Source organism: Scyliorhinus torazame, chromosome 21 (assembly GCF_047496885.1).
Source record: "Scyliorhinus torazame isolate Kashiwa2021f chromosome 21, sScyTor2.1, whole genome shotgun sequence".
NCBI lineage: Eukaryota > Metazoa > Chordata > Chondrichthyes > Carcharhiniformes > Scyliorhinidae > Scyliorhinus > Scyliorhinus torazame.
The window spans coordinates 107,869,210-107,886,387 of NC_092727.1; the positions used below are offsets into that span (position 1 = coordinate 107,869,210).

General features: G+C 45.8%; 1 protein-coding gene across 1 annotated transcript; it reads left to right on the forward strand.

Annotated features, from left to right (window-relative positions):
* The first annotated feature begins 215 nt into the window (after positions 1 to 215).
* LOC140398476 (galactoside alpha-(1,2)-fucosyltransferase 2-like) lies at positions 216 to 16,652 on the forward strand. The gene is made up of 2 exons (XM_072487199.1): positions 216 to 501; positions 8,262 to 16,652. Exon 2 carries the CDS (start codon positions 8,323 to 8,325, stop codon positions 9,394 to 9,396), a length of 1,074 nt encoding a protein of 357 aa, XP_072343300.1. The 5' UTR covers positions 216 to 501; positions 8,262 to 8,322; the 3' UTR covers positions 9,397 to 16,652.
* The last annotated feature ends 526 nt before the right edge of the window (positions 16,653 to 17,178 follow it).

Consider the following 17,178-nt stretch of genomic DNA (forward strand, 5'->3'; position numbering starts at 1 on the left):
ATATACCATTACAAGACCCCAATGAGCAGTGTGTGAGATAAATAGAAAATCGTATTTACTACTCATGTTTTAAGTCAGATCCCACCCTTGAGTGTCCTGCCTGCTTATTGGTCATGTCCTGTTCTCTGTGTCCATTAGCTGCTTGTCTGTATATCATTATGTGTGTGTGTGTGCTTGCATATCATTACAGCTTGAAGCACTTTTAACTTCATTGTTTTGACATGCGAGAACACTTCCTGCTCAATGGGTGTCACTCTCCTTTCTGGAGTCACCATTTCTTCATATCAAAGCATTTTGTTGCTATCGAGTCAGATTAACACTGCGACAGGGCAAGGGAAAACTAGTTCTGCACATCTGACTGGAGAAAAACAGCAGTGAACTGGAGTGAAATAGGGAAGGAAAGACTTGTGGATGGAGACAATAAGAAACATCGGCAAAGACAGAGAAAACATGGGAAGGAATTGAAAGGATTGAGGGTGCGAAGAAAATAAAGTAATTGAGGTGAGCATGTTACAAGTAAAAGTGAGAGAATTAAGAGGCTTTGAATGTGGGTGAGAGGGATCACGTAACTTCTACCATTCACAGGCTTGAGAAAATAATTGTGCATGAACCCATTAATCGCCGAAGTTGACATCAATGCCCTAATTTTGATTGATGCATTTGATTCACTTTACCTGTAGCAACTGGCTTCTGCGGGAGTTTGTTTGCACGACATCAACTTGGTTCAATGTTTTTCTTCTTCCTAAATACAGATCACACATGCCCAGACTTTTATTTTTTTATTCTCTATTTCTAAATCTTTACTTTGTTGCGCAATCCATCCTTCACAATCGCCATTCAGGCAGAACAATTGTTGTTCAAACATGGGTTTGTCTATTTCGAAGAGTTATCAGTTTCTGTACTGAGAACTGAGCACCACCAGAATTATTTTCCAAACAGATAGTTTGCTTCTCTGCACAGGCTGAGTCATTTTATAATTACCTCCATACAGATCCAGAGCTCAATGTTGCCAATAATGAGGTACTTTGTGATAAAGCAGCACCTTTTGATTTGAGTGGTGGCCTCTGTGCAATGGGAGGGCTTAACAGCGAAGACGTCACACACACTTTAAACTGGAGATGGGGTGCAGTGAGACTGAGTGCTTCAATCCCGCAATTTGTGACGGGAACGAATTTGGTGCAGAAAGGGAAGAGGCGCTGCCTGGCCTTTTACAGAAAAGGAATCATCTGAGTGGGAGGCGTAGATATTGCAATGGGAGTGTTGAAGCCCAGAGTCATTCATAACACATTCAGGTATGCAATTCGCCAACACCTTCTCTTAGGGGTGGACAATAAATGTTGGGCTAGGCAACCACACCTATACCCCGTGAATTAATTAAAAAGCTAGACAGGTGCAATCGATGGTTTACTGAGTCTCGAGACAAACCCACCCTCCACCTTTCCCATCCCCATAAAATTGGAAAGTAACATCGCAATCTCATATTTTTGGTGTGAATGCCTCCTTTCCATTTTCCCTTGTCTTCTGAAGCTTTTGGCTGTCAGTCTTTATTGAGTGATGTATTTTACAAGGACCCTGTCCTGATGAGTCTTGAATGGGTGCACTATACTGGAATGGTTGATCCAAATATGAGAATGAAGAAGTTTCGTTCAGCAGAAGCCAAGCCTCACAATGTTCACATTGTTGATCTGGCCAGCATTGCACACGGATAGGAATATTCCATTTCTGAGCACACTAATTAAGAGCAGGAGTAAATCACTCCCCCTTCGAGCTTTGACTCATCTGATTTCAACCTCAACTCTACATTCCCGTATACCGCTGATGAAATGTTCGCCGCCTTGCTTATCAAGAATCTATCTACCTTTGCCTTAAAAATCTTAAATTAATATTCGTTCCGGGGCTGTGATGTGCATGTCACTGGCTGGGCCAGCATATGATGCCAATTCCTAATTGCAGTGGGTTGCTAGGCCATTTCAGAAGAGAGTTAAGAGTCAACCATATTGCTGTGGATCTAGAACATAGAACATTACAGCGCAGTACAGGCCCTTCGGCCCTCGATGTTGCGCCGACCTGTGAAACCACACTAAAGCCCATCTACACGATTCCCTTATCGTCCATATGTCTATCCAATGACCATTTGAATGCCCTTAGTGTTGATGAGTACACTACTGTTGCAGGCAGGGCATTCCACGCCCTTACTACACTCTGAATAAAGAACGTACCTCTGACAACTGTCCTATATCTATCTCCCCTCAATTTAAAGCTATGTCCCCTCGTGCTAGACATCACCATCCGAGGAAAAAGGCTCTCACTGTCCACCCTATCCAATCCTCTGATCATCTTGTATGCCTCAATTAAGTCACCTCTTAACCTTCTTTTCTCTAACGAAAATAGCCTCAAGTCCCTCAGCCTTCCCTCATCAGATCTTCCCTCCATACCAGGCAAGATTCTGGTAAATCTCCTCTGCACCTTTTCCAATGCTTCCACATCCTTCCTATAATGCGGCGACCAGAATTGCACGCAATACTCTAAATGCGGCCGCACCAGTTTTGTACAGCTGCAACATGATCTCATGGCTCCGAAACTCAATCCCTCGACCAATAAAAGCTAACACACCGTAAACCTTCTTAACAACCCTCTCAACCTGGGTGGCAACTTTCAGGGATCTATGTACATGGACACCGAGATCTCTCTGCTCATCCACACTGCCAAGAGTCTTACCATTAGCCCAGTACTCTGTCTTCCTGTTATTCCTTCCAAAATGAATCACCTCGCACTTTTCTGCATTAAACTCCATTTGCCACCTCTCAGCCCAGCGCTGCAGCTTATCTATGTCCCTCTGTAACTTGTAACATCCTTCCGCACTGTCCACAACTCCATCGACTTTAGTGTCATCTGCAAATTTACTCACCCATCCTTCTACGCCCTCCTCCAGGTCATTTACAAAAATGACAAACAACAGTGGTCCCAAAACAGATCCTTGTGGTACACCACTAGTAACTGGACTCCAGTCTGAACATTTCCCATCACCCACCACCCTTTGTCTTCTTCCAGCTAGCCAATTTCTGATCCAAACTGCTAAATCACCCTGAATCCCATACCTCCATATTTTCTGCAGTAGCCTACCATGGGGAACCTTATCAAACACTTTGCTGAAATCCATATACACCACATCAACTGCTTTACCCTCATCCACCTGTTTGGTCACTTTCTCAAAGAACTCAATAAGGTTTGTGAGGCACGACCTACCCTTCACAAAACCGTGTTGACTATCTCTAATCCAATTATTCCTTTCCAGATGATTTGCCCACAACAGAAGTAAGGCTCACTGGTCTATAGTTACCGGGGTTGTCTCTACTCCCCTTCTTGAACACGGGGACAACATTTGCAATCCTCCAGTCTTCTGGCACTACTCCTGTAGACAAAGATGCCTTAAAAATCAAAGCCAAAGGCTCAGCAATCTCCTCCCTAGCTTCCCAGAGAATCTAGGATAAATCCCATCCGGCCCAGGGGACTTATCTATTTTCACACTTTCCAGAATTGCTAACACCTCTGTCATGATATTCAGGTGAACATCACAGCACATACATACATACAGAATGATGGACAAATCAACGGACCAATCAACACACACAACACGACAGCCAATCACAGACAAGAGCATACACAGTACATAACAGGGAACGCAACACTTCCTGGGCACTTGAGCAGGAGACGGCTCAGAGCACAGACCTCATTGCCAGCTACTCAGACATTCACCGTGTGCTGAGTACCAGAGTTTACTATGTTAATAGTTGATTGAAATAAAACTGCCTTGTACCATTCGCAACTGTGTTGGTTCATCTGTGTATCAAAGTGCCCTACACTTCAACCTCCTCCTTATGAACCTCAAGCCCTTCTAGTCTAGTAGCCTGAATCTCAGTATTCTCCTTGACAACATTGTCTTTTTCCTGTGTGAATACTGATGAAAAATATTCATTTCGCACCTCTCCAATCTCCACGGACTCCACGCACAACTTCCCACTACTGTCCTAAACTGGCCCTACTCTTACCCTAGTCATTCATTTGTTCCTGATATATCTATAGAAAGCTTTAGGGTTATCCTTGATCCTACCTGCCAAATATTTCTCATGTCTCCTCCTGGCTCTTCTTAGCTCTCTCTTTAGGTCCTTCCTAGCTAACTTGTAACTCTCAAGCGCCCTAACTGAACCTTCATGTCTCATCTTTACATAAGCCTCCTTCTTCCTCTTGACAAGTGTTTTGACTGCTTTGGTAAACCACGGTTCCCTTGCTCGACCACTCCCTCCCTGCCTGACAGGTACATAGTTATCAAGTACATGCAGTAGCTGTTCCTTGAACAAGCTCCACATTTCCATTGTGCCCATCCCCTGCAGTTTTCCTCTCCATCCGATGCATCCTAAGTCTTGCCTCATCGCATCATAATTGCCTTTCCCCCAAATATAACTCTTGCCCTGCGGTATATACCTATACCTTTCCATCACTAAAGGAAACGTAATTGAATTGTGGTCACTGTCACCAAAGTGCTCACCTACCTCCAAATCTAACACCTGTCCTGGTTCATTACCCAGTACCAAATCCAAAATGGCCTCGCGTCTCGTTTGCCTATCTACATACTGTGTCAGGAAACCCTCCTGCACACATTGGACAAAAATGGACCCATCTAAATTACTCGAACTATAGCGTTTCCAGTCAATATTTGGAAAGTTAAAGTCCCCCATAATAACTACCCTGTTGCTTTCGCTCCTATCCAGAATCATCTTTGCAATCCTTTCCTCTGCATCTCTGGAACTTTTCGGAGGCCGATAGAAAACCCCTAACAAGGTGACCTCTCCTTTTCTGTTTCTAACCTCAGCCCATACTACCTCAGTAGACGAGTCCTCATCAAACGTCCTTTCTAGCACCGTAATACTGTCCTTGACTAACAATGCCATCCCTCCCCCTCTTTTACCACCTTCACTGAGCTTGCTGTAATATCCAAACCCCGGCACCTGCAACACCCATTCCTGTCCCTGCTCTATCCATGTCTCCGAAATGGCCACAACATCGATGTCCCAGGTACCAACCCATGCCGCAAGTTCACCCACCTTATTCCGGATGCTCCTGGCATTCAAGAAGACACACTTTAAACCAACTTCCTGCCTGCCAGTATACTCCTGCAACTTTGAAACATTACTCATGACCTCACTACTCTCAACCTCCTGTATACTAGAGCTACAATTCAGGTTCGCAAGCCCTTGCTGAACTAGTTTGAACCCTCCCGAAGAGCATTAGCAAATTTTCCGCCCAGGATATTGGTAACCCTCTGGTCCAGGTGTAGACCATCCCGTTTGTCGAGGTCCCACCGATCCCAGAATTAGCCCCAATTATCCAAAAATCTGAAACCATCCCTCCTGCACCATCCCTGTAGCCACGTGTTCAACTCCTCTCTCTCCCTATTTCTTTTCTCGTCTCGCTAGCACGTGGCACGGGTAACAACCCAGAGATAATAACTCTGTTTGTCATAGATTTAAGATTCCACCCTAGCTCCCTGAATTCCTGCCTTACATCCCTATCCATTTTCCTACCTATGTCGTTGGTACCTATGTGGACCACGACTTGGGGCTGCTCCCCCTCTCCCTTAAGGATCCCGAAAACACGATCCGAGACATCACGCACCCTGGCACCTGGGAGGCAACACATCAACCGCGAGTCTCTCTCTATGCCCCTAACTATGGAGTCTCCGATGACGAATGCTCTACTCCTCTCCCCCCTTCCCTTCTGAGCAACAGGGACCCACTCTGTGTCAGAGACCTGTACCCCATGGCTTACCCCTGGTAAGTCATCCCCCCCAACAGTATCCAAAGCGGTATACTTGTTACTAAGGGGAACGACCACAGTGGATCCCTGTACTGACTGCTTCCTCCCAGTCCCTCTCACCGTCACCCATCTATCTTTAGTCTTCGGAGTAACTACATCCCTGAAGCTTCTATCTATTCCCACCTCTGCCTACCGAATGATCCGAAGGTCATCCAGCTCCAACCCCAGTTCCCTAACGCGGTTTCGGAGGAGCTGGAGATGGGTGCACTTCCCACAGATGCAATCAACAGGGACACTGACGGCGTCTCTCACCTCAAACATTCTGCATTCTGGATTCACAAGTTGGCCAGACCAGGTAAGGGTGGCAAATTTTCGTCCCTGAAGGACATGGTCATCATTCTGCTTTTAATTTCAGATTTAAAAAAATTCAAATTGCAACATCTGCCGTAGTGGGATTTGAACTTCAGTTCCGAGAGTATTACACCGGGTCTCTGGATTGATAATGCAGCGACGACACCACTGCACCACTGACTTCACTATCTAGAAAGAAAGAAAGTTCCAATGACTTCAAACCCTTTGAGAGAAAACTTTCTCTTCAACTCTGCAGTAAATGGGCAACGTCTTGGTGCCGTTCCATTTCAGATCCTCCGGTTTCTCGCTGGCATGGTATTGAGGTTTGCGCCCGTATTAACGGGTTGGAGATGGTACTCTCCATGCCTCCATAATTCTCCGGCCCTCTGGACCAAGATTCACGCAGGTGTGGATTGGTGCAAAGCATTTGCCAGCATGGCCCTTACACAGTGGACTTCATGGTCGGGCAAGCAGGTAAGTATTTAAGGTAGAGGCCCACAAAGTCCATTAGAAGGCCCATCCCCCCCAGAACGCAAATGCTCCCCACCTCACACCACCCCCCCTACAAGTAGGGGCACCCTCCACCCCATCACAGGATTTGCTGGGTTGCCCCTCCCCAAGCGCATGCATGAGGGTGATCCAACTCCCCCCACCCAACCACCCACCTGAGACTACCATCAGAGACTCCCATCGGCGACCTCCACCAGAGACCCCCACCAGGGATCCTTAAGAGGCCCCCATCAAACCCCCCCATCAGAGATCCCATTAGTGAACCCCCCTCAAAGCCCCCCCAACAAGGACATCCCATAGCAGAAATACCCCCATAGCAGGAACCCCCCATATTAGAGAGGTTCTCATAGCAGAGAAGCCCCCCCCATAACAGAAAACCTCTTCCCCTCTCACCAGTCACCCCTGCCTAGAAGCTAAACAGCAGTCCAGTGAAAAGATCACTGCTTTTTCACTCACCTGTGCCTTACACCTGCTGCCTCAGATGCTTAGAAAGCAGCAGCAGGAATTTAACAGAAAGTGAAAAGCACATTGCAAAGCTTTAAAACCTCTCAGATCCTTTGATCTGCAAGGCTTTTATTCACTTCAAAGAGAAATAGCCTTTACTAGCCTGTAAGTGATAGCTTCCCGACAGCCAGATATCTGGTTTGATTATTTTCCTTTTCCTTCACATTTGAATGGATCTCAAGTAGCCTGCTGTGAAACTAACTGCATTGTTTATAAACATCTAGCTATGGCTGACAACTAATGACCACATCAAATGCACTGAACTCCACAGATGCTCTCACACCTGCTGAGATTGTCCAGCACTTTCTGTTTTTGTTCCAGATTCCAGCATCTGGAGTAATTTGCTCTTCCCTTTCCCTGACTCACGAGCTGACAGTCATACCACCCTATCCCTGACCATTGACCAACTCTAAGGGGGGTGACTGCACCCTGACAGAAAGTGGAACAGTGGTTTATATGATTTCCCCTTCCTACATCTCCTTCTTCTATTTCCCAGAAAGGTTTCAAGATCCCAGGAACTAGTAGTTGGGCACTCATAAGGCCCTTCTGCTTCACAGGTGGCAACGTATCAATGCAAACTTGAAGAAACCTTTGGTTATATACTACAGGGAGACCGAGGAAAATCTTTACTTTGAAAGCAGAATGGTTTGTTCCAAAATGTTGCAAGTACCTCCATGGTTGTTATTGCAGGCCCTCTTATCTCACATGGGAAGTGGATAAAGGACCGTGAGTGGGGAGGGTGCACCTGTCATTAAGCAGTCATCTGGGCCTGTGGCTGGGAGGCTGGATAATGGTGGATATCGCAGACTGTTGCAAGGCAAAAGCATTGCAGGTGCCAGGATAGCAGGCATTCACTAAGATCCATTTCTTGATTTTGTCGCTCACCAGACATCAACAGACTGGCAATTCTTGCCACGACAGTATCAAAGTTACATGTGTGATCCATTGGGAAACCTGGTTATCTGATGAGTTCACATGTTCTTTCATCCTGGTCTTCCATCCTCATGGCTTAGTATGATGCCAATCATGACTTAAAAGTTTCAATGCCCACCTGTCTTATGACTTTATATTTGCAATTTCAGAAACTCTGCCTGAATTGAGGAAATCAAACTCAGAGAATCACAACGTGAAGAGGCTGCGGAGATGGTTCATTTCAGCAAACTTAGTTCTTGGCAGTGGAAAAAAATGCTGCTGCTCCTTCCACTATTCTGTTCAATAACATTAGTTGCCACACTCTATGGATTTTATTTAAGGTATGTCAGCGTCGTAGCCAGTTATCTTCAGTGCTTTGAAAATGTATCTGAGGAATCACAATATAAAACAGTGAAAGACTCTGAAAGAGTGAAGATTTCTAGTAAAGGAATTTGGACAATGAATTCTATTGGACGACTTGGCAACCAGATGGGGGAATATGCAACACTGTACGCACTGGCAAAATTGAATGGTCACCAAGCATACATTTTGCCTGCCATGGCCAATTACCTGTCCCCTATCTTCAAAATTACCCTTCCGACCCTCCATGACAGTGTGAGAAATAGAATACACTGGAAGGGTTATAATCTCCATGACTGGATGGAGGATCAGTACCGCAGTATTCCAGGAGACTTCGTTATGTTCTCAGGCTACCCATGTTCATGGACCTTTTATCATCATATTCGAGAAGAAATTCTCCATGAGTTCACCTTTCATGACTTTCTGAAAGAACAGACCAATACGTTCCTTAGACGCATCAGAGGGGAGCAAAAGAATGTGACGTATGTTGGTGTTCACGTTCGAAGGGGAGATTACATACATGTCATGCCAAATGTGTGGAAAGGAGTTATAGCTGATAAGAAATATTTAGACACAGCAATGGCTTACTTCAGAAATAAATACAAAAATGTTGTTTTTGTCGTGACAAGTAATGGAATGGATTGGAGTAAGGAGAACATCGATAATTCCAAAGGAGATGTTTTCTTTTCAGACGATCCAAAGCAATCCAGTCCAGCTGATGACATTGCTATCCTTGCTCATTGTAATCACACCATAATGACAGTAGGGACATTTGGTTACTGGGTCGGCTACTTGGCAGGTGGAGAGACAATTTACCTCACAAACTTTACTTTGCCAGAGTCACCATTTCTAAAGTTATTTAAGTATGAGGCGGCATTTTTACCCGAGTGGATTGGACTTCCTGCTGATCTCTCACCTCTTCTGCCCAATGGAAATGGGAAATAAGCAAAATAATTACATGTGCTATCACCTCAAAAGCTCATTAATTTTAGACCATTTGCGTTTAATTCATTTTCCAATCTTGAGAGCACCAAAATTAGCTTCTCGAGAGTAATCTATGTTAATTATGGAAATCAAAGTATCCAGAATGTCCACTCGAAGTTATTTTCAATTTTGAATGATTTGTCTTTATTATTTTAATTTTGTTATGTGCAAGAATGAGAGGCTGCCACACCTAATTATCTCACATGTATTTTCAGCAGTAAAATATCTCCAGAATAACACAATAGCCCTTTAATATAGCAATAATATTTACTAATATTGATTCTGGAAATCGAGGGCAGCATGATGACGCAGTGGGTTCGCCCTACTGCCTCACGGCGCTGAGGTCCCGGGTTCGATCCCGGCTCTGGGTCACTGTCCGTGTGGACTTTGCACATTCTCCCCGTGTTTGCGTTGGTTTCGCCCCCACAACCCAAAGATGTGCAGGGTAGGTGGATTAGCCACACTAAGTTGCCCCTTAATTGGAAAAAAAAATGAATTGGGTACTCTAAATTTATTTTTAAAAAGATTCTGGAAATCTGAAATTTAGACAGAAAATGTCACTGATCCTGCTATGTCCAACATTTTCTGTTTTTAGAATACTTAGTAACCTTTCCAGTTTTTAAAAGATTCATTTACGGGATGTCACTGGGCTAGGCCAGCATTTATCATCCATTTCTAACTCCATTTTAGAGGGCATTTGAGAGGTCACCACATTGCTGTGGAACTGGAGTCGCATGTATGCCAGACCAGGTAAGGATGGCAGAAAGGGGCATTAGTGAATCAGATGGGTTTGCACACCATTGGTTTCATGGTTATCATTCAACTTTCAATTCTAGATTCATGGAATTCAAATTTCACCCTCTGCCATGGTTGGATTTGAAACTGGGCCCCCAGATCTTAACCCTGGGGTGGGATCCTCAGTTAGCCGACGCCAAAATCGGGGAGTGCAATCAGGCAGAGAATAGCTTCCGACACCAAAATCACAGCAGACGCTGGTTTGACGCCAAATCGCGATTCTCCATCACCTCAAAAATGGCGCCATTGCGGTTCACTCCGTGCGTACTTTAAACACCGTTTGCCTATCATTAGTGGACCCACCTGCGATTCTCCGCCTCCGATGGGCTGAGTTCCCGACAGCGTGGTTCACTTGTGCTTCCAAAACTCATGAACCTGGCGTGGTGGCTGCTCAGAGAGAGGGTGCACAGACAGTGTCCAACATCACCATGGTGTGCTGACAGTTGTGTCTCTGGCCGGGAGGGCTTCTGTCAGGCCGGGGGAAGTAGTGGTGGATGACCAGGAGGTGGGCTGTGGGATTGGGATGGGCGGACACGGAGCACCATTGCCGCAGCCGGCAAGGCAGCCATGCAGCTGCGTACACCGCTAACAGCCCATTTTAAACTTAGTGCCAGGGGTCGTATAATTGTCCCCCCGGGGCATGTCCCTGGGTGCCCTCTTGCCCAGCCAACCCATCAGCTATACAGGCATGGTCTGGCACAATCCGTGCCATCTTTTTGGCTTCGATGAGGGTGTGTGTGGGGAGTATGCGGCTGCATCTTGACGGCCTCCCAAGTGTCAATCACGGACCTGACCAATCCGGCACCATTCGTCTAGGTTCAATACCACAACCCCATCACCTCCTTGATTGCAACCTGAAGTACCCAAAACCAACAATTGACTCCTCAAGGAACTATTTCACCTTTGTCATTAAGGTGGAAAACTGGCAGAGCAGATTATTAACCTGGCTGGCCTTTACATCTGAAAATACAGCACTGGCCTGTAATAGAGAAAACTAGAATCCTACACGAAGTCATGCTGTAGCTGCAGAAAGCATTTGTGAGAGCACACTTGGAGCACTGTGTTTGAGTTCAGGGCAACAAATCTTATGAAGGGCATATTCTCCTCGGAGGGAGTGCCGATTAAATTATGGGTAACTGGGTTCAGAGTGAAACGATAATCGAGGGTCTGGGGGACATTACCTAAATATTTGAACCAGATTTTTCAGGTGTGAAATTTGGAACAACATTATACGTAAAGGGTGTTCTGCGCTTGGAGCTCTCTTACACAAATGGTAGTTGGTGCTGCATTTACTTTCATTTCCAATCAGAGTTTGAAGGGTTCAGGCACAAATCCCGTTATGGCCAGCAAAGCTCATAATTCTACCACAATGCCCCAACACAAAGGAAGGATTTTCCACCCTGCTTTTCAGTGGGTGGGAAGACCAGAGGGGGTGGAGAGTCCAACTGGAGGCCCAAATCAGCTTTTACGCTGGTGGGAATTCCCGTTGACATTGTCATTGCCCCCACCAATGATGTAATGAGGGTCCCGCCATGAAAAGTCCAGAACTCATTAGCATACATTCACGTATACATAGCGCGCCTCCCTGTTGGAATATAGCCCCTTTTAGGGAATTTGCCAGAGGTTCCGGCCTCAAACTGGGTAATTATATTTAAATACGTGTACTCGCCAAATCAGGTTCTCGCTGTAATCAGGTTCTCGGGCAATTGGGCCAGACATAGCGGCCGGGAGACTCGCAATGGGTTTGACACGCGGCGAGGATCCTGATTTGTCCCTCTCGATGATTCAACAGGCCATCGCGAATCCCAGCTGAGGCGAACAGCCCCGGGGACTCGTCCCCAATGTATCTCTTCAAAGTGTTCGAAATAATCAGGTGAAGGCAAGCTTGTTAGTTTGTCAGTTAAATGTGTGAAAAAAAATAGTGACCACATAATTTACTTTGCGTAAATCTACAATTTAGCGTATCTTTGTCTACACCCAATTTACAGTTTAAAAATTATTTTAAAAATAGAAATGTTGTTTGAGAACTTATTAGAAGAGAAAAATAAGGGTCCCCACAATTCACGTATGGTCTAGATGCCTTGGGCGGTGGCCAGAGTATCAAACTTTGGTCTCTCAATATAAAAGCATAGACAAGGACACAAGCATTGCCATGAGAAAGTTTATCACTTTACCAGCCTCCTCTCGAATTTGCCCTTCATTTTAACGCCAGGTTGAAATATTCCAATGAATTGCTCCCAGTATTCCAATTCTCATTTCCTGTTTTGATTTCCTGTCTCAATCGTCTACTTTCAATTACTCAATCCTATCCCAACCATGTGCCCTGGAGAAATCTTGCCATCCAATAAAATATCTTCATGTCTGTATTTAAAAACCTCCAGACAAGGTTCAAACAGTTTGTAAAGTTCAAACAGTTAATCATCAGCCTTTTCCCACTGCTACAGGTTTTTAAAGAGACAAAGGACTGCAAGCTCACACTTGACTGAAACAAGATACTCCATTCTGCTGTATGATAAGATTTAAACTATTTATTTGATCCGTTTATCTTTTTCTTTTCATTTAAGCCAGTTTTCAACATCTGATTTCATAGCATCACCTATCCTTTATTAAATTCAGATCTCAAAGACATTCTCACCCAAACTTGTTAGGACATTCAAAGCTTCTGTTCCCTAAGGGGGGTGATGTGATAGCACAACAAATTCTCCCATTTGTTCCAAATTCCTCGAGAGCGTGTTTAAAATTTCTGCTTTGAACTGGCGTCCCTGAGTTCCCATAAATCAGCAATTAAAACTTATATTAAGTAATTTAGACGCATCTGTTTCCGGGCAATTTAAAAATCAATAAATTCCCTGCTTAAATCGTTAACTTCTGTGCTCCAAATTATTTTCCTATATCATTCCTTTTTTTTCCTTTAAACATTTCACTTGTAACTTGTTTTGAAGAATTCAAATTGGATCAATGCCTAACTGCAAGGTTAATACGACCTTGACTCAGGACAATACAAGCTTGTACTTCTCTGCAACCCAACTCATTCTTTATTTAAAGGACCATAAGACATAGGAGCAGAAATAGGCCACTCGGCCCATCGAGTCTGCTCCACCATTCAATCATGGCTGATATTTTTCTCATCCCTATTCTCCTGCCTTCTCCCCATAACCCCTGATCCCCTCATTAATCAAGAACCTATCTATCTCTGTCTTAAAGACATTCAGCGATTTGGCCTCCACAGCCTTCTGCAGCAAAGAGTTCCACAGATTCACCACCCTTTGGCTGAAGAAATTCCTCCTCATCTCTGTTTTAAAGGATTTTCTCTTTAGTCTGAGGTTGTGTCCTCTGGTTCTAGTTTTTCCTACAAGTGGAAACGTCCTCTCCATGTCCACTCTATCCAGGCCTCGCAGTATCCTGTAAGTTTCAATAAGATACCCCCTCATCCTTCTAAACTCCAACGAGTACCGACCCAGAGTCCTCAACCCTTCCTCATACGACAAGCTGTTCATTCCAGGGATCATTCTTGTGAATCTCCTCTGGACCCTTTCCAAGGCCAGCACATCCTTCCTTAGATACGGGGCCCAAAACTACTCGCAATACTCCAAATGGGGTCTGATCAGAGCCTTATACAGCCTCAGAAGTACATCCCTGGTCTTGTATTCTAGCCCTCTTGACATGAATGCTAACATTGCATTTGCCTTCTTAACTGCTGACTGAACCTGCACGTTAACCTTCATAGAATCGTGAACAAGGACTCCCAAGTCCTTTTGTGCTTCTGATTTCCTAAGCATCTCCCCATTTAGAAAATAGTCTATGCCTAAATTCCTCCTTCCAAAGTGCATAACCTCACACTTTGCCACATTGTATTTCATTTGCCACTTCATTGCCCACTCTCCTAGCTTGTCCAAGTCCTTCTGCAGCCTCCTTGCTTCCTCAACACTACCTGCCCCTCTACATGTCTTTGTATCATCTGCAAACTTAGCAACAGTGCCTTCAGTTCCTTCTTCCAGATCATTAATGTATATTGTGAAAAGTTGTGGTCCCAGCACAGACCCCTGAGGCACACCATTTGTCATCGGCCGCCATCCTGAAAAAGACTCTCTGCCTTCTGCCAGTCAGCCAATCCTCTATACATGCCAGGATCTTACCCTTAACACCATGGGCTCTTAACTTATTTAACAGTCTCCTTTGCTGCACCTTGTCAAAGGTCTTCTGGAAACCTAAATAAATCATGTCCACTGGTTCTCCTTTGTCTAACTTCCTTGTTACCTCCTCAAAGAACAGATTTGTCAGACATGACCTCCCTTTGACAAAGCCGTGCTGACTCAGTCCTATTTTATCATGCACTTCCAAGTAAGCCACAATCTCATCTTTAATACCGGCCTCTAAAATCTTACCAATGACCAAAGTCAGGCTAACCGGCCTATAATTTCTTCTGCCTCCCTCCCTTCTGAAACAGTGGTGTTACATTAGCCACTTTCCAGTCCTCTGGGGCAGCACGGTAGCATTGTGGATAGCACAATTGCTTCACAGCTCCAGGGTCCCAGGTTTAATTCCGGCTTGGGTCACTGTCTGTGCGGAGTCTGCACATCCTCCCCGTGTGTGCGTGGGTTTCCTCCGGGTGCTCCGGTTTCCTCCCACAGTCCAAAGATGTGCAGGTTAGGTGGATTGGCCATGATAAATTGCCCTTAGTGTCCAAAATTGCCCTTAGTGTTGGGTGGGGTTACTGGGTTATGGGGATAGGGTGGAGGTGTTGACCTTGGGTAGGGTGCTCTTTCCAAGAGCCGGTGCAGACTCGATGGGCTGAATGGCCTCCTTCTGCACTGTAAATTCTATGATAATTCTATAAATTCTATGATAATCTTCCTGCCTCCAGTGATTCCTGAAAGATCACCAAAATCCGATCATTTTGTTATCACACTTCTCTCTCCACAGTAGCGAAAGCCACTGTTTCAACATTCCTTGTCTGGATATGTTTGCGCAGTACTTTCAGTTGGTCTTTCATATGTGTCGTTTTTCCCCAGACCCTTTCAATATCTTCGAAGGACAATTTGTCTGTGGAGGTACCATACTTTTCCTCAATCTCTTCACTGGCTTCAGCCAAGTCAAATCGCTGCTCTATATGAGCCTTTGTTATCTGGAACATTTCTTCCCCAAAAATATCCGGTGGGGTTCGGCCACCCCTCGAAGTTTTCGACAGATTTTCAGCCGCCATTTCAACTCTGACTCATTTTTTTTCAATAGTATTTTCTAACCCCGGGCCTCAAGTCGTAGACTATTCTCTAGTTGGGGGTGGGGGGGTGTCGCAATATATATATGTCTATACCGCTGTATAATATATATAACCCAGCAGCGCGGCTTCAATTCCCGTACCGGCTCCCCGAACAGGTGCCGGAATGTGGCGACTGGGGGCTTTTCGCAGTAACTTAATTGAAGCAAACTTGTGACAATAAGTGATCATTATTATTATTATTATGTATGATACCAACGTACATCAGGGGCGAAATCCACCGGAAACGGCGCGATGTCCGCCGACTGGCGCCCAAAACGGCGCCAATCAGACGGGCATCGCCCCGCCCCAAAGGTGCGTCCGCATTTTTGGGGGCCGAGCCCCAACATTGAGGGGCTAGGCCGACGCCGGAGGAATTTCCGCCCCGTCAGCTGGCGGAAACGGCCTTTGTTGCCCTGCCAGCTGACGCGGAAATGACATCTCCGGGCGGCGCATGCGCGGGAGTGTCAGCGGCCGCTGACAGTTTCCCACGCATACGCAGTGGAGGGAGTCTCTTCCACACCCGCCATGGTGGAGACCGTGGCGGAGGCGGAAGGGAAAGGGTGCCCCCACGGCACAGGCCCGCCCGCGGATCGGTGGGCCCCGATCGCGGTGCCACGATGGGGGCACCCCCCCGGGGTCAGATCGCCCTGCACACCCCCCAGGACCCCGGAGCCCGCCCACACCGCCTTGTCCCGCCGGTAAGGTAGGTGATTTAATTTACGCCGGCAGGACAGGCAATTTATCGGCGGGACTTCGGCCCGTCCGGGCCGGAGAATCGAGCGGGGGGGCCCGCCAACCGGCGCGGCCCGATTCCCGCCCCCGCCGAATCTCCGGTGCCGGAGACTTCGGCAACCGGTGGGGCGGGATTCACGCCAGCCCCCGGCGATTCTCCGACCCAGCGGGGGGTCAGAGAATGTCGCCCCAGATGTCTGTTATTGGGACTTGGGACGGTTTCAACCGGGACAATTTTGTAAGGGGGGCGTGGAAGGTCAAACAACACATAAAAAGTCAAGCACATGGCAAAAGCATAAGCACAAAAGAAATTACTGAACACAAACAAACAGGTAGATGACTTAAGAATTCAGGAACAAAGAACCTCAACCTCATTGCAGTGTTGATGTAAGCCTATGTGTGACACTAATAAAGATTATAATTTCTATTATCTCTGGTTTAACTCCTTACTTGTGTTCATTGGCTTCTAATTCTTAGCTGGGACCTTCCGTTTTATTCAAATTAATGTCTGTTACTTTGAGGATAACTAGTTAATCAAACATTGGACATTACTTGATATTGATTGGTGCTTATCAAAACTAGCTTAGTGTTTGCGTGCGCAGTCTTAGGAAAAATGCTGGATGTGTTTCTCACGCTTTGCCATATTTCCCAGCTTGGTGGAGACCGAGCTAACATTGATTAGTTGATTACACAGAGAACAATCCATTATCAGTATTGAATACAATGGTTAATTCATTATATGAGAACATGGCTGAGTTCCCAAAGTCAAGGTTGTGTCGGGTTACGGGGGGTGTGACGGTGGTTGGTGCCAGGTGCACAGTGCTGCCTACTCACCCTGGCTTCCCTGAGGAGATCATGCAGTTTGTTTCGGCACTGCTGGCCGATCCAGACAGTGTTGCCCACGGTGCTCACCGCCTCTGCCACCTGCCACCAAAATAATAATATTTTGCTTATTA